Genomic DNA, 23,838 nt, shown 5'->3' with positions numbered 1-23,838 from the left:
AGTACACTGCAGTAAGAAGAAGCCAGATTACCTTTGTTATTAAAACTGTTCCTGTTTCATAGATAATATGGTTTGTCTCCTACCTATCATACTTCACACCAATTTTTGATTCCAACTGTTTCCTCCTGTTTCCTCTCTCTAAAAGCTCCTTCTTCTGTTGCCTGAGCTCATTGTCTCTGCGTTCCAGATGTTTCTGTCTCTCAAACAATGTAGTCAAACGCATATCCAAGGACTTAATGGAGTTATTGATGTCCTGAAATAAAAGAACACACACCACTAGCATTCTTACTACAAACATACCATACTAACACATGTAAGTAGGCTATGCTTATTGGATGATAAAATGGGTAGTAGTTCACATCATATACAGCAAGGAAACAAATTCCTACCTGTTGCTGGTTTTCCAACTGTCTTCTTTCATCTGTATCCACTGAACTACTGAGAAACTGTGCTGCCCTCAGGGATGTATTAGTAGAGAGGGTTAGGTTTGTATAAGCAGATACTTTAACAATGTATTTTTCTTCTGCTGTGTATATTTGCCGAAATTTGGTTTCTTGTATGACCTAAAAAGCACACAAAAATATTAATCTGACAAAAGAGTTACTTAAGGCAATGCTTTTCAGAACAAGGAATCAACTAGCTAAAACCCACAGTAAAGAACTTGAGGAAGACTCTGATTTGTTAGCATCATCTTTTTGCATAGACTTGTTAAGTTTAATGCATCATTCTACTTGTAATTCAGACCGGTCAGTAAAGAACTGTTAAGATACTGTTAAACAGAGTATGTTACCATAACCAAATTAAACAGATTTTGATTATTCTGATATGACACACAGATGCTGGAAAAACCTGTTAATATTTGTACAGCATCATGAACAAGGACTGTACTTGCTGTAGGTGCATAACGTGCAAATGTAGCCTGTGTGCCAAAGAACCAAAAGTACTTAAGAAATTAATAGATGAAATCATAAGGTGAGCTGTAATGCATGAACTTCAGTCAAGCAAATGCATCTATAGGGGGAAAAAAAAGAAGGTATAAAAATACTAGAGTTACTATTTTTAAATGACTCATGTCAAAAAGGATACTATAAATACCCAAAGACTTACCATAACACAAAGTAGTATAGTACTGCAAAAGGATATAGTGTCCAGTAAACCAGGACCAGCAAAAAGCCTCCACAGGACAACGTCAATTTTACTAAAGATTTTTTCAGATCATATACACAGCACTAGCAGTATTCTGTCAATTTGGTTCCAGGACACTGAAAACCACATTTACTTTGTTTTATACCTCAGACTATTGTTGACAACATTCCATCCTAGTCCTTTTCCTATAGGCTCAGCTCTATGAAACAGGTCTCCTTTTAATCTGAGCCTTCTCTGACATGTGTGAAACATAGTATTGCAAACAATGCCTTTCTCAATCAAGAATAACAAAAACAAAGAAAAAACTTTACACAAGTGAACTAACAAAGTGCCATGTGCAACAAATTCAGAATAGTGGCTTATCTTTGCCTCTAGACCAGCGATTTTTCACTTGCTGCCCAGAGCTCTGGAAAGGAGGGAGTATCTAAGTAGTAATACCAACTGGTTTACCAAATTTAACTCAAAGACCCAATACAAAGTGGTGGAAGAATTGCAGTGTAAAGACGAAAATGCTTAGAAAAAACATTCAGAGAGGAGCTTTTCATCTAAGACTCCCTCCACTTGTACTTTCCTCCTCCTCACTCTTAGAGCCTCAGAAACATAGAAGATGGGAAGGAACAACAGGTATCCCCAGTAACACAGGAATTATTCTCTATCCACAGAGCCCATTCCCTGAGTTTCTCAAAAAAGCAACTCTTACTGCTCTCAGAGAGCCCAAAGTAGTCTTCATTCAAAGAATTCAAAGAATAGAGCTTATGGGTCAGGATTAAAGGGAACGCAAAGGCAGGTGATATCATAGCGGGGGTCTGCTACAGACCACCTGACCAGGAGGACTGAATGGATGAAGACCTCTATAGACAGATAGGAGCAGCCTCGCATTCACAGGCCCTGGTCCCCATGGAGGATTTCAACCACCTCAGTATCTGTTGGAAGGACAATACAGCATGGCACAAGCAATCCAGAAGTTCTTGGAACACATTGATGACAACTGCCTTCTCCAAGTGGTGGAGGAGCCAATGAGGAGAGGAGCTATGCTGGACCCTGTCATTACCAACAAGGAGGGTCTGGTGGAGAACGTCAAGCTCAAGGGTAGCCTGGGCCATAGTGACCATGAAACGGTAGAGTTCAAGATGCTTTGGGTACCAAAGGGAGCGCGCAGCAAGCTCACCACCCAGGACTTCAGGAGACCTGACTTTGGCCTCTTGAAGAATCTGCTTGGTAGGGTACCATGGGATAAAGCACCAGAGGGGGAGGGGCCCAAGGAAGCCAGTTAGCATTCAAGGATCACCTCCTTGCAATGCATCCCAACAATGAAGAAGTCAGGCAAAAAAGCCAGGAGGCCTGCATGGATGAACAAGGAGCTCCTGGACACACTCAAAAGCAAAAAGGAGGCCCACATTTTTTTAATACAGAGCAACTCATGAACAGCCAGGGATCAGGTTAGGCAAGCCAAAGCCCTCAGAGTTAAATCTGGCCAGGGACATCAAGGGCAACAAGGAAAACTTCTACAAATATGTCAGCAATAAAAGGAAGACTAGGGAAGATGTAGGCCCTCTCCAGAACGAAACCGGACACCTGGTCACCTGGGATATGGAGAAGGCTGAAGCTCTCGGTGACTTTTTTGACTCAGTCTTCACCAGCAAGGGCTCTAACCACACCACCCAAGTTGCAGAAGGCAAAGACAGGGACTGGGAGAATGCAGAACTGCCCACTGTAGGTGAAGATAAGTATGTGACCACTTAAGAGAACCTGAAGGTACATAAGTCCATGGGACCTGATGAAATCCATCTGTGGGTCCTGAGGGAGGATGATAAAATGGGTAGTAGTTCACATCATATACAGCAAGGAAACAAATTCCTACCTGTTGCTGGTTTTCCAACTGTCTTCTTTCATCTGTATCCACTGAACTACTGAGAAACTGTGCTGCCCTCAGGGATGTATTAGTAGAGAGGGTTAGGTTTGTATAAGCAGATACTTTAACAATGTATTTTTCTTCTGCTGTGTATATTTGCCGAAATTTGGTTTCTTGTATGACCTAAAAAGCACACAAAAATATTAATCTGACAAAAGAGTTACTTAAGGCAATGCTTTTCAGAACAAGGAATCAACTAGCTAAAACCCACAGTAAAGAACTTGAGGAAGACTCTGATTTGTTAGCATCATCTTTTTGCATAGACTTGTTAAGTTTAATGCATCATTCTACTTGTAATTCAGACCGGTCAGTAAAGAACTGTTAAGATACTGTTAAACAGAGTATGTTACCATAACCAAATTAAACAGATTTTGATTATTCTGATATGACACACAGATGCTGGAAAAACCTGTTAATATTTGTACAGCATCATGAACAAGGACTGTACTTGCTGTAGGTGCATAACGTGCAAATGTAGCCTGTGTGCCAAAGAACCAAAAGTACTTAAGAAATTAATAGATGAAATCATAAGGTGAGCTGTAATGCATGAACTTCAGTCAAGCAAATGCATCTATAGGGGGAAAAAAAAGAAGGTATAAAAATACTAGAGTTACTATTTTTAAATGACTCATGTCAAAAAGGATACTATAAATACCCAAAGACTTACCATAACACAAAGTAGTATAGTACTGCAAAAGGATATAGTGTCCAGTAAACCAGGACCAGCAAAAAGCCTCCACAGGACAACGTCAATTTTACTAAAGATTTTTTCAGATCATATACACAGCACTAGCAGTATTCTGTCAATTTGGTTCCAGGACACTGAAAACCACATTTACTTTGTTTTATACCTCAGACTATTGTTGACAACATTCCATCCTAGTCCTTTTCCTATAGGCTCAGCTCTATGAAACAGGTCTCCTTTTAATCTGAGCCTTCTCTGACATGTGTGAAACATAGTATTGCAAACAATGCCTTTCTCAATCAAGAATAACAAAAACAAAGAAAAAACTTTACACAAGTGAACTAACAAAGTGCCATGTGCAACAAATTCAGAATAGTGGCTTATCTTTGCCTCTAGACCAGCGATTTTTCACTTGCTGCCCAGAGCTCTGGAAAGGAGGGAGTATCTAAGTAGTAATACCAACTGGTTTACCAAATTTAACTCAAAGACCCAATACAAAGTGGTGGAAGAATTGCAGTGTAAAGACGAAAATGCTTAGAAAAAACATTCAGAGAGGAGCTTTTCATCTAAGACTCCCTCCACTTGTACTTTCCTCCTCCTCACTCTTAGAGCCTCAGAAACATAGAAGATGGGAAGGAACAACAGGTATCCCCAGTAACACAGGAATTATTCTCTATCCACAGAGCCCATTCCCTGAGTTTCTCAAAAAAGCAACTCTTACTGCTCTCAGAGAGCCCAAAGTAGTCTTCATTCAAAGAATTCAAAGAATAGAGCTTATGGGTCAGGATTAAAGGGAACGCAAAGGCAGGTGATATCATAGCGGGGGTCTGCTACAGACCACCTGACCAGGAGGACTGAATGGATGAAGACCTCTATAGACAGATAGGAGCAGCCTCGCATTCACAGGCCCTGGTCCCCATGGAGGATTTCAACCACCTCAGTATCTGTTGGAAGGACAATACAGCATGGCACAAGCAATCCAGAAGTTCTTGGAACACATTGATGACAACTGCCTTCTCCAAGTGGTGGAGGAGCCAATGAGGAGAGGAGCTATGCTGGACCCTGTCATTACCAACAAGGAGGGTCTGGTGGAGAACGTCAAGCTCAAGGGTAGCCTGGGCCATAGTGACCATGAAACGGTAGAGTTCAAGATGCTTTGGGTACCAAAGGGAGCGCGCAGCAAGCTCACCACCCAGGACTTCAGGAGACCTGACTTTGGCCTCTTGAAGAATCTGCTTGGTAGGGTACCATGGGATAAAGCACCAGAGGGGGAGGGGCCCAAGGAAGCCAGTTAGCATTCAAGGATCACCTCCTTGCAATGCATCCCAACAATGAAGAAGTCAGGCAAAAAAGCCAGGAGGCCTGCATGGATGAACAAGGAGCTCCTGGACACACTCAAAAGCAAAAAGGAGGCCCACAGAGGGTGCAAGCAAGGACAGGTACCCTGGGAGGAATACAGAGAAACTCATGAACAGCCAGGGATCAGGTTAGGCAAGCCAAAGCCCTCAGAGTTAAATCTGGCCAGGGACATCAAGGGCAACAAGGAAAACTTCTACAAATATGTCAGCAATAAAAGGAAGACTAGGGAAGATGTAGGCCCTCTCCAGAACGAAACCGGACACCTGGTCACCTGGGATATGGAGAAGGCTGAAGCTCTCGGTGACTTTTTTGACTCAGTCTTCACCAGCAAGGGCTCTAACCACACCACCCAAGTTGCAGAAGGCAAAGACAGGGACTGGGAGAATGCAGAACTGCCCACTGTAGGTGAAGATAAGTATGTGACCACTTAAGAGAACCTGAAGGTACATAAGTCCATGGGACCTGATGAAATCCATCTGTGGGTCCTGAGGGAACTAACAGAAGAAGTTGCTAAGCTGCTTTCCATTATATTTGAAAAGTCATGGCAGTCTGGTGAAGTTCCCACTAACAAGAAAAGGGGAAATGTAACCCCCATTTTGAACAGGGAAAAAAAGGAAGACCCGGGGAACTACAGGCCAGTCAGTCTCACCTCTGTGCCCAGAAAGATCACAGAGCAAATCCTCCTAGAAACTCTGCTAAGGCACACGGGAAAAAAGAAGGTGACTAGTAACAGCCAACATGGTGTCACCAAGGGCAAGGGCCTGAAAAATGTGGTGGCCTCCTATGACAGAGTTACAGCATTGGTGGATAAAGGGATAGCAACTGATGTTATCTACCTGGACTTATGCAAAGCATTTAACGCTGTCCCTCCCACATGACATACTAAATGTCTCTATATTGGAGAGACATGGATTTGATGGATGGACCACTCGATGGATAAGGAACTGGCTGGATGGCCACACTCAAAGAGTTGCGGTAAACAATACAATGTCCAAGTGGAAACTAGTGACAAGTGGTGTTCCTCAGGGGTCAGTACTGGGACCGGTGCTGTTCAGCATCTCTGTCAGCAACATGGATGTTGGGACTGAGTGGACCCTCAGCAAGCTTGCCAACAACACCAAGCTGGGTGGAACTGGAGAGGGACTTTTTACAAGGGCATGTAGCGATAGGACGAAGGGTAATGGCTTTAAACTGGAAGTGGGGAGATTTAGAATAGACATTAGGAAGAAGTTTTTCACTCCAAGGGTGGTGAGGCACTGGAACAGGTTGCCCAGAGAAATTGTGGAGGCGCCATCCCTGGAGGTGTTCAAGGCCAGGCTGGATGGGGCTTTGAGCAACCTGGTCAAGTGGCAGGGGTCCCTGCACATGGCAGGGGGTTGGAACTAGATGATCTTTAAGGGCCCCTGCAACCCAAACCATTCTATGATTCTATGTTTAAGAATTCACTGTCTGTACAAGATAGACAACAGATGTCCAGCAGAGACAGAGAAGTGAATAAGGATTTAAGTTGAAAACTTAATGTCATGTGTGTTACCTATTACAATCCAGCAATGATGAGCTTCCAAGAACCCATGAAAGACTAAGGTAGGGACATTACTCCTAGTGGTACCTCTTAGCCTATTTCTAAGAATCCAAAAGATTTATATACTATTTATCACACCAAATCTGACCAAATCTATACAACTGTATTTTCAAGAAACTGTACATCTTAATGTGTATATATATATATAAAAAAGCAGCTTCTAATTATTGCTTTAAACACGATAGGTCAGCATTGTCATGTCATGTCATTAACTGATCAAAATTTTGCCCAGAATATCTCAAGCACTTGAAGTAGAAGTTCTTATAATAAAACAACTCCATATAACTGACTTGGAACAGTATGCAGGTGAAAGATATATTTGACTTTCTGTGAAGTACTGCATTAGCCTGACTGGATTTGTTAAAGTGGCTAGCAATATGTTCGTGTACAATGAACTGTTCTCGCTTCTAAAGGCCAATTAGAAGGCTAAAGCAATTTTTTGCTTTCTCCACATTAACTTTCCAAAGAATTTCTGAAATAAAACTCTAGACCACCAGTGTATTTGTGCTATTTAGGACATCTCACCCTTTCAATCATGTTTCTGGTCTTCTCTGTTCCCACAGGGACATCATGAACATGGTACTGGGAGCAAAGATAACTCATCACAGGGTGAGGAGCATCGAATAACTCTCGTAAATACGAGAAAAATCCATATCGGCTGAAGAGGAGGAAAAAAAAAAAAAAAAGCATGCATCAAACACAATTTGGCAGGTAAGTAAGCAAGCTGAAGTTACTGAAATGTCAGAAAAAAGTCCCACTAACCCAGAATTGAACTGAATTGATTGGTGTAGAAATTTGATATATAGCAACACCACCAAAACATTGTATTTAACCCCATTCCCTACTGATATAATCTGATACATACCGTAATTCTCCAATAGGTCTCGAAGGTAAGCTTTCAGCACATGATTGAGCAGGCGCGCATACAGCATTCACTCTTAATTTCTGATGATCACGCATCTAAATATAGATTACATTAGATTTTTTGGTAAAAAAGAGCATAAAAATTCACTATATGAAAGTCAAATATTTATTCTCGATTCACAGAATCAGAATTACCTTAAACTGACAGCCTCTGGAAGAACCTACAAAAATCTGCTCTGGCTCAGGCATGACTGAGTGCTCTAAAAGCCAAGCTCAGTTAATGTCTCTCGTTGAAAATACCATGCATTACAGAAAACAAAAGCAATGAAAGAAATCCAGAGCCAGGTTCTCAATCTAAACAGCCAAGCTAGATGTAATAAGGAATCCCTCTCTTTCAGCCTGTATTGACACTTTTCACAGATAATGGCAGACCAATGGCTACAGAGGCTCTGAAAAGCCTGAGCCTAATGGGGCAGAAAACATTGAGGATACAAATGAAAGATCAGTTCAGCTGGTTAAAGCAGCCTTGCACTGGGTTCCACCACCACAGAGGCAGAAAAGCCCCCAGAACCTCAGATAGCACCACTACTGTTCACGTATATAAAAAAAGACTAGCTTCTGTGAAAGACAAAATAGGTCTTCAAAAATGTCAGGACAGTTTGTCACACTATTATCACACTATTCTGTGGACAGTAGTTGGGAAGCATTATGACTGTTAATGCCACATCTTGTGGCTTTTTTCTCCTGCGTCATCTGTCTGGCTCTCAAAGGGAACAATTTCCTTATCGCTCCAGGAAACAGCAGTATTAAGAAAATATAAGCTTGATTTGCTGCTTGGATCATTGTGTTCTCACAAAAGCTGCCCTCTCGCCTCTTTAGTCAGAAGGCACTGGAAATGCTTTGTACTAAATTTGAAGCTTCCTGCTCTTGTCATTTTCTTGTACACAGTATTTTCTCCTCAGTGATTATTGCCTTGTCAAGGAAGACAAAAGTTATTTCTAAAAAGAAGTATTTTATCAATATTCCTGCATCCCTCCAGTTGGTCTAGGCTTTAAAAAAAAAAAATCTTACTCCAGAAGGACACGTCATATTAGCTGTTGTGCTGATCTTGTCCATCAAAACTTATTAAACATAGACTTACTTGGTGAACTCCAAAGTTTAGTCCTCCTACATCAGTATTTAATTAGTTTTTAAAACTGGTGCCTACTTGCCTCCACAAGAAACATTTCCATATCTTCTTGACTCTCAAAAACAAATGCCCTCATGTCATTGGCCGAAATGTGACTTTCAACATATTTAGCATGTCTATTGTCTTTCATATTGATCTGATAAAGAAATGTAATGAGAAAGTGATTTAATACAATTGGACTTAACACCCCCCACCAAACCATTTTAAGCAGTCAGATGATATCCAAGCCTACATTTAATGAAAACAAAGACAATGTTTAAATGTCTTTAAAGACATATTCCCTGTCTTTTTGCAACCTGTTCTCTTGGGAGGAAACCTACAGAAACTCACATGTCACTGTGTTTAGTTTTCAGCCATCCGTATCATTTCTCAGCATTCCTGGAGCTATCACTGTCTCCACCATTCCATCTCACCCCCTTCTGCTACACCTTAACCTTAAAATTGCAACGACCACCATCTCATGTCTAGTGGCTCTGCTCCAGTACTACTAAAGGTATCTCACTGTTTAGAAACAATTAATCTAAGGAATCAAAACCAGAAAATGCCACACTCCACAAATTACTCATATGCAGTTCACTTTGATTCGGACACAGGGAACATGACCAAACAAATACAGAACTGTGATGCCCTAGAGAGACAGATTCACAGATTGATTGCATTCTCTTTGAAAACTGAAAAAAATACAGTAAAAAATTTCAAATTTAACATGGGTGAAGCTTTTAATATCTGAATGAAATGTTAATGTTTGAACGTGACATACAAAGGCAAAATTACACAGAACTACAGAATTCAGTAACATCAAGTTAGCCAAAGGCTGGGTATACTTACTAGCAATTTGAAAGTTAGTCTCATGTACCTAACTTACATAATATCAAAGAAAACAAATTCAGACACTAGTGGATGTTACAGAGGTTAATGAGGCCTTAAAGTAAAAGCAAAAGCATCCTATCAAGGCATTTGTAAAATTAACTTGATGTGGTCTTCCAGGAAGAATTGGAAGTTCTGGTAATAACAGGAAATACTTGGTATTTTATACTATTCAAAATTACTTTTGTTTAGTTCTAGCAGATGCACAAAGCATAAGAATTGGTATGCAAATATTCAACATTCAACTAATTTAAATTGTAGCAATATACTATTAAAATAAGCTTGCAATTCTGAAGAGGAAGAGGAGGAATGCACCAGAGTTCTTCATCCTCTTCACATTATATGGAGCACATATTGCATGAGGATGGGATAATGGTAGAGGAATGCACTAGAAAACCAATAGTTTCTTTGAAAATTTAGTCCTGCTATTCCTAGCTAATACAGCACCTGTTGAACAGAAACACAAAACAACTAGGGATAATTGAGGTGTTTCTGTGTCTGTAGCTGGCTGTGCAAAGCAAACTACAAAAACACCTGGGGATCGCAGTGACATGTAACCATTGCTGAGCGGGCTGTGCTATAAGGGGAGGTATTCAATTGTAGCTAACACAGCTTTTTTAAGCAGCAAATAAAAACTACTTAAGTCTAAATAATGGGATGTACCTTAGAGGAAACCTGCAATGAGGTCCTTAATAAAGGACTGCTTCCTGAGGAGGCAAGGGGAAGGAACCCCCCCATCTTACTCAATGTTGAGTATTACTACATTGCCTAAAAAGTTAAAATTACAAATAGTTCACCATGTTAATGTATCCCACATGTAATTGTAAATTTCAAGATGTCTTGAAAGTCTAAAGTCATTCTTGAAGTCTTGCACGACACAAACTAAACAATAACTGGTTAGAGCAATATGCAAGTAAATTTTCTTACTTCAAGCATCATGGGTTCACAAACTTTTTTTTTAAACTTTTCTTTGTTCCTTCTTAGCCACATAAGAGCAGAGTGCGTGTCTCGGAATCTCCCTTTAAGGTTCTCTTCTTTCATATTCATTATATTATTAAGCTGTCCAAGGCGATCAATTATTCCTGTAATTTAAGGCAGTTTCTTAAACAGAGTACACAGCAAGTACACATTGTAACTAGCACTTCCCAGCAGTTATTAACTATACTACTCCAGCAATAAGATTGTTAGGAGATCATAAGAATTACGAGTTTCTATTCCCACAATCAAGATGCTGCTTATTCTAAAGAAAATTTAAGAACTATTAAAGCTTAAAATCTAAAATAAAATGAAGATTTACCCAAAGTATACCGAAATGTGGCAGCATAGTAAAAACATCAGATTTTGGTCCTAAAAATATCTGTCTTCAAAACTTGTTCTACCTTTGTATTTAAAACCAAAAACATTCCAAGAGGAAAGAGGTAGTGGGACTAGCAACATGAAATCTCGAGTGTTATTTCACGCTTGCAGAAAACTAAATGTGTCACTACAGACTGTGTGCAAAAGCATTTGCTATTCAGGAGAAACACAGATCAAATACTTTCTGTGCTTCTCAAGGTAAAATACATAGTGCCTCCTTCCCTAGGTCACTTGGTCTCTATATACCTCAGTTTCTTCTTGCATTCTGTGACAAGTTAAGTGTCAGCCAGGCAGGTACATGCAAATGTACTACGCTCCCCAAGGAATATATAACAACACCCCCTACCTGCCAAGATGTAATTTTTGAATTTTGTTTCTTAGAAAGAACTAATTGTAAATCCTAGGCTAGTATAAAGGAATTTACTATAATTAAGGTTAGCTCAAGTTTATCTAGAAAGGACAAAAGCAGCATCAGTAGCTAATATACTGCAAGTGACATAATTTTAAACGCCGCATCTTCAAAACAAACTGCTTTTGCCTCAGGTTCATTTTTTTGTATCCTGCTAACAGTACACATTTTCATTTAATAACAGAAAAAAACCTGAACTGGCAAGCAGTCTCCTTACCTAAAGATCACAGGAAACTAATTTTTTGGAAAGATAGTTATAAGATTGGTTGCCACTTTTGAATCTTCCTTGCTTTTTCTATTTTGAAAGCAGTTTCTGTTACTTATAATGAAACTGATAAGAGACAAGAGCACTGATATACCTGTAAGATAGAACTACTGAGGCTTGAGGTAAATGTCTCAAGTTATTTCACTACAGCAGGACAACAAGTAGATTCTGTACAAACAGTCATTTAAAAAAAAAAGCCAAAAAAAGCCATGAAGAAACAAAACCCCAAGTAACTTACTTTTCTTTTCCCTCTCTTGGTTCATTTTCTCTGCTGTTAGATCACTGATATCACTATCAATATTTGCCCTTTCTTCTTGCAGTTTTTTCAGCTCATTATTAACAGCATCAGTTTGTGGCTGAAGATTCTCACAGTCTGCCATTGTATTGAGCTCATTCTTCCAGTCCTCTATCATCTTGTGAGTGTTGTGTATTTTCCTCTGTCTGTCTATTTCTTCATCTTTTTTCATTCTCAAAGCTTTATGAATTTCTTCAATCTAAGAATTTCGAGTATTTCCAACATTAAAGGCATTCAGTATACAAAACCTACAACAAACAACTAAGGTATCTGTGCAAGTGGTATTAAATGTTGATGTAACCATGCACTAAAACCGTAAGAGTCTGTTATAGTTCTAACAGACCTAAGAGAGTTGAAGAAAGATTTTGTTAAAGATTTAGGAACATTAAAGGAAAAATACAATCAAGCTTTTAAATAAATTTTTGAAGTTCTTTTACTTTTACAAAAACAGAAGCTTAAAGTTTAACATCTTCCTTAACACAGTTGAAAGTCTAAGATTGCATAAAACCTATAGCACAAACCAAATTTGCAATATTGACCCTTATACATTTAATATATAAACTGACCGAGTGCTTAGATGAAGTTCTGGTTTACAACCTATCTTTGTGTATTATTTTTAAAAACCACTGGATGCATACGCTTAACAGAAGCAGTAACTCTAGCCTCTTGCACAGATTATTTGAGGGCATGTTTAATGCTGAGTGCATTATTGTACTATAAAGGCTGTAGCTTTTCAAGGAAAATCTATAATATATAGTATATGTACACACACTGTCTATTCTTAGGTTTGTTGCATTAAGGTAACTGATCTTACGTAGCATACAACTGTCTCGTAGTAATGTTTGACTAAAAGGCTTTTTAAAGACTGGAGGAAGTGAAGTGTGGAAGCACGTGCAGCCTCTTCAGAGAAATCTCCCTCTTCGCTAACAGAAGAGCAGACAAAAAAAACACCCGTATCTGTGTTTTACTGCAGAATTTAAGAAGTAGCATTCTGCCCGAATGCAGCATATACTATAGCTAGTACTGAATTAAAACACTAGCAAAGAAACACCAAAAAAGTTACAAATATCAAGACTTACTTGTTTATCTTTCATCTCCAAGGCATCTTGCTTCTGTTTACATTTTTGAGAAATGTGTTTGATTTCAGCAGCCTGCATACAGTAAAATACTTAAATTAGATACTCGTAAATTCAGTTATAGTTATACTTGTAAAAAGCAGTCATATTTTAAAAAACATTCTGTATATGCATAACTAAGCATTTATTCCACATTTTATTACTGCCAAAGTCATACTCACCAGTTTCTTATTATTCTTACTTGTATCTGTAATATATATTTTCAGCAGTTTGTGAAGAACTGAATAATGGCATATAAACTGTTCACAACCATTCAGCTATAGATCTGCAAATTCAGGCACAACAGATAGAGTAAGTCTCCTAATCTAATCTGAAATTAAAGTAATTCCATCCTCCATTTGAATAAAAACGTTACATTCAGACCTTTACCTTATAAAATGTTCTTGTCTGTTTCCCAAACTAATTTTACCAAGGAAAGCTTATACTTAAAGGAAGAAAGGTGTAAGTTCGTAGGCACAGGACAGCCAAAACAGAATTTGTCAAAGTCATCCTACCTCTGAACTGCATTGTGCTAAAGCTATATCCTAAACAGCTGAGCTTGACAACTTTTTGGCTCATGTGTAGGCACCTATGTCTCTATTCTTTCTCTGTCCTTCTCAGCTTCTACAGAGTTGTAGAATACAGGTTGTAAGGGACTTCGGGGCATCACCCAGTCCAATCCCATGCTCAAAGCAGGTCTTATTAGACCGAGTTGCCCAGGCACTTGTACAGCTGAGTCCTGAGCACAGTGGAAGTGTGCTGCGCTTTCTCTACAAAGTTAATCCCTCCTTCCCTGAACCCTCAAGGTTGAAAACAGTGCAAACAGAATACTGGGACACTGCTGAAGGATGAAAGGACTGTAAGTAAATTCCAGTGCAGACATGGAAACAAGCAACCACAGTACTCTTGCTGGAAGAAATGTCTTCCTACAAACTGAATCATCCTGAAAACGCTAGGACACATCAAGAATGGAGAAAATGAAACTATGCAGAACCTTTTCCCTCCCACAACCTGAAAGATGCACAAAGATTTAGGACCCTGACTCTACAGCACTTTGCATGAAAGCAACATGGAATAATACATCTTGGTCCTGCAGCTGACTGCCATGAGGTACTGATGCTATGATACTCTCTCCAAAGACCTCAGGCAGGCACTCTGGAGAGGAAGCACTCTCCCAGGAAACCGACCCAAAATATTCACAAAACAATTCTGAAGTCTCTCAAAATCAGGACACTAGTAAGGAACTCAAATTAAATTTTTCAATTATATTTTCAATTATCATACATTTATATACACCTACCTTACACAACAGGTTAACAACTGTAATTGTCTTTATGGTTTTCATGGTACAACCATAACACACTGCTTTATACTATCAAATACTGCTAAAAATTTGCATTGCGTAGTCCGGTCTGTTCAAATGCCTTTAAAGAGCCTAAAGCAGAAACTATTCTAGGCTTCTCTCACACAATTTTATCAACCTCTTCCTACAAAAAGAGCTGATTTCTCCCCTCCCCCCCAAATCTATATGTCTTACACACCCAGAGCACAAAATTTTACAAAGAATTCTTAGCCTAACCAAATCCTTAAAAGAGTTTTAACGCAGAGAGACAAGAGAAATAGTCATGCACTGTCTCAATAGATTAATTTCTTCCCAGGTTTAGTTCCACCTTTACTTTCAGTCCAGCTGCTTCCAGGCAAAATCTGTAATGCCATGCCTAACTTTTTGCCAACCAAGTGCAAACAAGACATAATGAATAGGTGGTTTATCTCTGCTCTCACATACATATCCTCAAGCCAAGAGCAAGATCTCAAGAAGCAGTCAGGATTACAGTTATTTGATAACGGATATAAGCCCGGACCAAAAGGCCTGAAGACAATTACGTTCCCTACAGATCAGTGCGTCCAAAACAGAGAGGACCTAAAATGCTAAACTGCTTTCCCTTAATGCCAAAGTGAAATTTGGCTTGAAAAATCTTTTGGGCCAAAAAGAGAGTTATACTGTTTTTGTAATAAAATCATTCATTAATCAACTCCTGCTGTGGCTTACAGCATAATTATTTGTGAAATGCTCACCAAATTGTTGCATCTACGAAGACAAAATTCTAAGTTACAATAAATTCAAGCATGAATATGCAAAAGTGAAGAACTAATGAAGAATGAGCAATTTAAGCAATTTTAAGGTATGGTACATAAAAGCCTTAAGGTTTTCCCTTAGATCAAAACTATTTCCTGACAGTGCAAGCAGCACTGATTCTCCTTTAAAAGAACTTCATTTTCACAGCCCAACTAAGAAAGTATGTGGTAGGGAAACGGATTTCGGTACCCAAAAAAGAGCTACTATCACAAAAATTCAAAATGTAGCAATACACCTCTAACATCTTGTTAACTTGCCTGATGTCATACAAATTGTTCATGCCATAACCAGGTACGTAATATATTCCCTTTTCCCATGATTTTGGGCTCTATGGGGGCTTCTTCAAAATGGAATATTAATCGTTCAAATTAGACTTGGATATATCATTTAACATTAGAACATGCTCCAGTTTGGAAATGTCTCATCATAATATTATATACAACATAGTATCAGCCATACATTACAATCAAAATAATGGTAAATAAGCTCTGGAAAGCAGTATTATAGAAGACTTATTGAGATATTCTAAGTTATTTGTTTCAAATGTAGCATTTTTCCTTCTTCCCATCTTTTTGGCTTCTGGAATAGAGTAACAAAATGCAGAATAAAATATACCTAATTCAATCTTTGGGCCCAAATTAAACAGCAATTTTACAAAATTTTTTTTTTACAAAAAAAAAATACAGTTAACCTTGTGAATGTATAGCATGTGAAAGCTGTACTCCACAAGTTTAGATTGAGCAGAAAAATACATTGATTCAAGAGTGTGAGTCCATCAGCTACTACATTCCCCCAATTTTTCTTTCACAGTTCTGTAGCACATAACCTATGCTGAGCATGCTCCCTGCAAGTTAAAACTAAAATGCTCACTGTTTTGTCCTAGGTTTCTCACACAGAGTATAACTTATACCAACAGAGTATAACTTTTATCTGGATATAGCCCCGTACTTTTAAGAATTGTGGTAGCAATGGTTCAGTAGAATTCTTTCCTGTTGGAAAAAATGTATTAGTGTAACATCAATTAAAATGAAAGATATGAGTAAAACCTAGCAGGGTAATACCAAGCAACGAAAACAAAGCTTAGCATTTTACACTTAAACAACAACAAAATAAACCAAAAACCTCCAACCACACCCCAAAAAGCCCACTTCAATAAAATGGCAACATTTTTAAACATTAGGACTTTTGAATGAGAGTATAATAAACACTTGCAGTACTGTGGAACACAAAATTCAAAGGATACATTTAACAAAGGGCTTTCTTAATAATAATCATAGAATCATAGAATGGCTTAGGTTGGAAGGGACCTTAAAGTTCATCTAGTTTCAAGGCCCCTCCCATGTGCAGGGACACCTGCCACTAGACCAGGCAGCTCAAAGCCCCATCCAGCCTGGCCTTGAACACTTCCAGGGATGGGGCGTCCACAACTTCACTGGGTATTTTGTTCCAGTGCCTCACGACCCTCACAGTGAAAATTTTTTTCCCCAATATCTCCCCTCTTCCAGTTTGAAGCCATTATCCCTTGTCCTATCACTACATGCCCTTGTAAAAAGTCCCTCTCCAGCCTTCTTGTAGGCCCCCTTCGGATACTGGAAAGCTGCTATAAGGTCTCCCCGGAGCCTTCTCTTCTCCAGGCTGAACAACCCCAACATTCTCAGCCTGTCCTCATAGGAGAGGTGCTCCAGACCTCTGATCATCTTTGCGGTCCTCCTCTGGACCTGCTCCAACAGGTCCGTGTCCTTCTTCTGTTGAGTGCTCCAGAGATTGGTGCAATACTCGAGATGGGGTCTCATGAAAGTGGAGTAGAGGGGCAGAATCACCTCCCTCAACTTGCTGGCTATGCTTCTTGTGATGCAGCCCAGGATACAGTTGGCCTTCTGGGCTGCAGGTGCACGTTGCCAGGTCATGTTAAGCATCAATCAGCACCCCCAAGTCCTTCTCCTCAGGGCTACTCTCGATCCATTCTCTGCTCAGCCTGTAGTTGTGCTTGGGATTGCCCTGGCCCACAGGTAGGACCTTGCACTTGGCCTTGTTGAACTTCATGAGCCAACCTCTCCAGCCTGTCCAGGTCCCTCTGGATGGCATCCCTTCCCTCCAGCATGTCGACTCCACACAGCTTGGTGTTGTCGGCAAAATTGCTGAAGATGCATTTAATCTCAATAATAATGTGCTTGGGTAACTAGTATTGCCTGGTACAGTTTACATCCCAACAAAAATAAAAGTGGTGTGAACAATAATCTGTGGGTTTTGTTTGTCTGGTCTTTCAGGTTTGGTTTTGTTGAGGATTTTTGTTTGTTTGGGGGAAGGGTGTTTGTTTGCTTGTTTAAAGAAAGCATATAGACAATGTATTAGCTCACAGTGCACTAAATGCCACTGAAGTTTCAGACCCCGATTCTGCAAGATGCTTCATGACAGCAGTTCTCTACAGGTGTCACAAGTGTCTCCCTACCAAGTCCTTTGATCTGATCAGTTATCTTCAAACAGAACTCACTGCAGCAAATGTTCTCATGTTACCATTTAACTTTGCTTATCCAATAAAAATTTGTGCAGCCTATGCATACCACGACTTCTGCAGCCTGAATAGTACTTGACAGTTAAAATCCCACAGAGAATTACAGTACATTTCTATTTGTCATACAGAAATAGTAATTTTCCATATCCCCAGAGAGGGCAGCTATTCAAAAAACAGATAGTAAGCTGTAAGGCATAGGTACGTTTACCATTAAACTCCTCTATGCATAGAAGTATTCACAGCTAATGGAAGATTATCGTCTAACAAAAAAATTATACCTTACTTATGGAATTAGGTTAAATATTAGAGGAATGGAACAGAGACATGGAGAAGGCAGTGAGAACCAAGGGCATGAGTACTTGAGAAAAACTTCTTCTAAAACACATCAATATGGCACACTAGAAAGAGGTTATTGGTTTACACTTTACAAAGCTGAACACAGAACACCTGAAATATTACATACGTTAACTGAGAACTTAAAATGCCTACCTTATCTCTCATTTTCATATCCAGAATCTTAAAACGTTCTTCAGTTTCTTGTATTTTTTTTGTCACTGGGGACTGCATTTCTTTCAGATTCTTCAGTTCCTCCTTGGCTTGGTCTCGGCTTTGTTTCACATCCTCATGCTGCCGACGAACATTTTCATATTCCTTGGAGGAGGTGAAAGTGAAGTAATTAAAGACTTTTATTTTCTATTCCAGCATTTTATACTGCTCTAAACATTTTATTGAATTGTACATGAGTTTTACGAGAAAAATCTCATTCAGAAGCTAATATTAGAGCAACTGCTTAAGTAATCCTCCTGTTACTAGTCACGATGACTAGGAGATGCAGGGATAATTTAGTCCTCATTGAACAAGCACAAACATTTTATTCTTAAATAATATGCAATTTAAGTAGCAGAAGAAATGACCAATTTGTCTGCAATTACCTTGCCTCTAAGTCCATCTGGGATCGGTGTGGAAAAAGTAATTCTTTAGCCCTTCTGTCCATAGTTTGAGCACTACTTAGGCAGAAGTCCTCAAGCTAAGGAGCAAATAACCACAGACAACTTCAGGAGAAAGAAAAGGAAGAAGCTGGACAGATCATCAGAGCCAGTAACAGACATAACCCTGAAGTAAACCAAGGAGAGAGACAGAGCGGAACAGAACTTCGGAAAACAAACAAAAACTCCACCATACACCACAAATACCAGAGAAGTCACTATCTAGGGAGTTTAACTGGAGATGCACTCCTGAAAGAGATGGTAAGCAGTGTGGTGACCAAGAACCTCCACTTCAAGAAGGTGGGAATTTAATCTGAAGGAGTCATTACTGGTGATTTTTTTTGTGTTAAGCTCCCTGGAGAGGAAAAAAAAAAGAAAAAAAAAAAAAAAGGAACAGAACACCCCCCACCCCCCCAAAAAAAACCCCAAACACGTAAGAACACAACTTTTAATGATTGTTAAGGGTTCATGAGAAAAAAGACACTCGGAGGACCAAAGGGAGGAGAAGTGGATACATGTACGTGGGACTGCACAGGAAACGAAAACTGTTGGATTTGCCAGGCACTAAAGAAAGCCCCGAATCAGAGGATATACCTGGATTATTCCAAGTTTTGGAGCACTGAAAAAATACTAAAGCTACCCTGCAAGCTTTATCTGTAGCAGCGAACTTTGCTTGATCTGCTACCACTTTTTCCTAGTTAGGCCTTTTATTACCCTGCTTGTAAACACACTCAATTAATCACAAATAAACCAGTTTAGGCTATTAAATCCAAATTCTTTCTTCATAGACTCTTTTTAATAAAGCCATAAAGTATTTGAAGAAGGCTGCTTTAATTCCATGATGTAGAGTACAATTACTAGCCACCATTACAAAGTTACAGAGGTAAAGCAATTATACTTCCACTTAGCCGATAGAATAAGCTCAAAAATTAGCTCATCTCTAATAAGGTATTATATTTCAAGGTTAAAACAAATGCACACACATACAACTACATGTAATTTCTTCAGATACAAAGTACAGGCAAGTTTCTGTAGAATTTGTGACGATAAGTCAAGTCAATCCCTTTAACACTTTAAGAAAATCTGACTCACACCAGACCTCTGTATTTTGGTAACCTTTAAGCAAATAACCTTGATGCTTGTAATTATGCACTTAGGTAAATATCTGCAGAACTTCCAAAGGATTTCAACTCTCCCAAGAGATACTTTCACCTAAACTACAGAACAAAGCTTTTCTGAATTGTAAATGGAAGAAGAGGAAAAGAAGAACTGACATAGCTTGGTCAAAACACATTTTCAGAATTACGTGTTTTCAGGACACTTACAGCAGCAGGAACAGCACCTCCTGCTGCTATACTACCTTAAAACAGTACACCTTATGGTATTCCATACTACCTTAAGCTTGGAGGGGTAAGAAATCCCTTTTCTTTAAGGCCCTACAAAAGAAGGGCTATCTATGTCAAAAAACTGTATCTCCTTAAATCTGCTCAGTGATTATAGATGACACAATCATTTGATAGAAGTCCCATTAAGATACAGACAAGAACATAAAACATCCCCTAAATCCTTGAGTCCAAATCTTTAACATTATACTCCTAGGGTCCTTTTAATGGAATTTAAAGCAGATGCTCAAAAGCCTATTAGACATAGACATATATAAAAATGGTGTATAATTCTCCACATACAGAAGCAGCTGGCACTGACTAGAAAAGACACTTGACTAGAAAAGTGTTCCTCAGGTGAAGAGCAGTGGAGTCTTCAGAATAAAAACACAGTTCTACAGTGGTCAAACAGTAAAACAAGTTCAGTGCAGACTCGTCCTTTTCCACTAGGACCAAGATACAATCTAGTGCGGTATTTCAGTTGACCTGTTTTCAGGCTGCCTGTCTTCTCCATTCTGTAACATACTGCAGTGCTTATACATCTGTCTCCTGGCTGTTTTGGAGGCTCACCTAGATATTCTGTTTTGTTACAGGGGCAATTCTAAACAGCTAGGTATGTTTCGTCTACAAGTAGAAACTTACCTGTTGGGGAGGATGGGGGAAGGGGAAGATCCACAGAAGGAAGAATAAACCCCCCTGCTACTCTCAACTTTGGTAAACCCTATTTTAAGACATCAAACACATTTCTTCTTAGGATTAAACAGTGCTAGGTCAGATGACAAAGAAATACACCCTTGTAAGAGAATGCACTACTCCTTTTAGAGAGAGCTTGGCATTTTGCAATATAGGAGGATACCAAGAGATCTATCAGAAGGATTTGACAAACCACAAAACAGCAACAATCTTGTACACTGAAGATCACAATGGAATGTGAAATTTTGTTGCAGCCTGTAGGTCAAGTATCTTCTACCTAGTAAAAGAATTATGTTGATGACCCTTGATTTCAACTGTAGACTATCCACAGGCAAATGACTTCTGGTAAACAATCTGGTACACACTACTGATTCTGTAGGACAACTTGGAACTTCACGCAGGTGTCAAAACACACTGTTGTTTTCTATGGATTCAGTGGCCAAAAAGCTACATTTCTCCTGATTGAGTGTACCCACCAAAATATTTAACATACGCAGCAACATAAACTGCCTAGAAGACAGCAGTGAAAGGGTAAGGTGTGAAGAAATCTAAGTTTGCTTAAGAAACATATAAATAACAACAATGTTCTCAAGCTTACAGAAGGCAATCTAACTGACAGCAGATAAGATTCTTAACTTAGTTTCCCCCTGCCAGTTTCCGACTAGCCTTCAGACTTCTCTATCTGCAAATATCTTAGAGAACAACCAGTATCAGTTTACATTAACCACACAAGACCTACATCTCTCCTAATACAAATAACTCTCTCTTCTTCTTAACTAAGCCAGTCTAATGCATGTTGAGTAGGGAAAACCTGCATCATTCAGCAAGTGCAGAAGTCCAATCTAATGGATGTACAGCCCACCTCCTTAGCACCTACCACTACCCCTCTACTTCAATTGCTGCTCCTCTGTGCTGTTAGCATGGAGGTTTGAAGGCAGTGAAGGTACCTCCCCTGAATCTAGTTGCTCTTCAAGATACATGGGACAAAGTTCTCTGTATACCCATGTGAGACACTGTTATCTGCAAAATTGCAATAAAATACCTTATAAAAGTTTTCTGTATCTGCCACAAATATAACATGTAAGTGTTCATAAGTTCTGCATCTGTATTTCGTTAATTCTATAAAGCTTGCAAACAAGGCAAACAACATATTGCTTCAATATAATAAAATCCACATAATCTTAAACTGTTTATGATAATTTCATCTGACTGACCATTCCACATTAAACTAAACTACAATCAAAGTGCTCTTCAGAAAGACTTATTTTGCTTTTTATCAATGACCTGTCCTTGATTCTAGGCTCTTAAATTTGTTTAAAATTTCCATCTTTCCAAATGTCAGCATTTTTGAGACTGGCAACCTATATTCACCATGGTTTATGTCATGCACACCAAACCTCAATTAATAATTAAAATTAGCAAAGGGGGAAGGCAACCTGTAAAAAAAAGAACAAAAACCAAAAAACACAACCAACCACCCACCATCAAAAAGCACATTCTGTAAAAAGAAAAAAGTTACAGCTGGAAGAAGCACGTGGAACTGGCTAGGCACAGCTTAAATTAAGCCAGTTCTGTCTGCAAGAAATAAAAGGAATACTGCTCTTGGTCTATATTGCTGGCTTTCCTAAATGGGCAGTAACCAGTTAAGCTAATCCTCAAGCAACTTCTTCAGTCCAGTTACATACGCAAGCAAACCTCTGATGACAGTTAGTTCAAGAACAGTATTTCAAGACCTGGCCTTTTTGCACTAAGCAACTGTAATGAGGTTCAAGTTACTCTGGTCAAATTTCTTTTGAAGAAACTTTTGGCATATTTCCAATATTGCAGTATTAGGAAAAATGGGTTAGGCAAAAAAAAAACATTGACAAGAAAATTAAAACTTACCACCCAGGGCCTTTTCCTCTCAAGCATCTCAATTAAGTCTAGATGGCGCTTGCGCTCATGGTATCTCTCAACATCTTGTTTGTATCGTTCAATCCTCTGTCTCATTTTCTCCAAAGAGTTAGTTTTGTCTCTGCACAAGTTCTGTAAGAATATACATTTTCATGTTTTACAGTATCTACTTTGTGAAAACACTTTTCAGGAATAGCCCACACCTCACCTGTACATTTAAGCAGGAATTTAACACTAGAGAGGACGTTGTAGTACAGCAGTAATTACAGTGGAACAACCCAACTAGGATAGTTGTCCAGTTTTTTCAAGTAAGTTTATCACATACTTTCTTTGAAAACAAGTCTAATTTAAACAGAAATCTTAATGTGAAGAAAATACTTTAATCTTTTTTTTTTATTTATTTTCTGAGGAAGTGACACCGTACAGCTCAAGTCTCCATTAAACTAGACATTTCTAAACCACCATAACTGGTTTTGATATCTACAAGTAGCAAAAATGCTTGCGAAGGATCTTGTAGAGACTTGCAACAAAAATATTAAGGTCGGCATGTAAATGGAGTATGTATGAGTGGAAATGCTTGTGTGCAAACAAGCACAAGAAACAGCAGAAAAAAGGATTAAGAGAATGGCCTGTATGCTAATGACAGACACTGTTCCCAAGACACCATTCCCAGCAGTAACAGCAAGGAATACATTATTTCTGCAAAGTTAACTAAGCCTGCGCTCTGGTAAGATCACAGTACAAGCAACTGGCAAGGAAAGACCCTGCAGCCTAAAACCAGGATGGCAACAAGGTTGCAGCTTATTGCATACACTATCCCTTCTCTTTGTTAATATTCCAAACTGAGAAAAACAAGTACCAGGCAACAGTATTGTCCATAATTTATGAACGTTGAAATCAGCAAGATTAAAGCAAAGGACCACCCTGTAACAGCTGGTGACTGTCCAAAAAAGTTGTCGCCAGTCAAGAATTCCAGAGAAGTGATGAGTACTTGACAACAGGCATCCCTTGTCCTCTGTGTCCAGATGACTTGCACACGTGTCTTCGTGCTTATGCATGTGAGTGTCAGAGTGAATGAATTCTGAGAGAAGATGAGCATGATTTGGTAAAATCAACTTAACACAGACTTTGTAAATAAGGTCCACCTTCTAAGTCTGTAAGATCTCACTTTACATTTTATTATGCTAATTT

General features: G+C 39.0%; 1 protein-coding gene across 1 annotated transcript in view; it reads right to left on the bottom strand.

The window, feature by feature from the left end:
• The window catches only part of SMC5 (structural maintenance of chromosomes 5), a 56,744-nt gene that overhangs the window by 22,487 nt on the left and 10,419 nt on the right, over positions 1-23,838 (bottom strand). Inside the window, exons 7-16 of the mRNA XM_009886407.1 lie at positions 22,639-22,779; positions 18,183-18,344; positions 13,009-13,080; positions 11,873-12,128; positions 10,532-10,686; positions 8,760-8,873; positions 7,550-7,644; positions 7,210-7,342; positions 3,008-3,181; positions 84-253 (exon numbers count right to left, since the gene is read on the bottom strand). Coding sequence (XP_009884709.1) covers positions 84-253; positions 3,008-3,181; positions 7,210-7,342; positions 7,550-7,644; positions 8,760-8,873; positions 10,532-10,686; positions 11,873-12,128; positions 13,009-13,080; positions 18,183-18,344; positions 22,639-22,779 — 1,472 coding nt within the window. The remainder of the gene's footprint in view (positions 1-83; positions 254-3,007; positions 3,182-7,209; positions 7,343-7,549; positions 7,645-8,759; positions 8,874-10,531; positions 10,687-11,872; positions 12,129-13,008; positions 13,081-18,182; positions 18,345-22,638; positions 22,780-23,838) is intronic.

Source organism: Charadrius vociferus, unplaced genomic scaffold (genome assembly GCF_000708025.1).
Source record: "Charadrius vociferus isolate BGI_N301 unplaced genomic scaffold, ASM70802v2 scaffold505, whole genome shotgun sequence".
Taxonomy (NCBI): domain Eukaryota; kingdom Metazoa; phylum Chordata; class Aves; order Charadriiformes; family Charadriidae; genus Charadrius; species Charadrius vociferus.
Note: the sequence above shows the minus strand (reverse complement) of the source record. Positions and strands in the feature narration are given on the sequence as shown.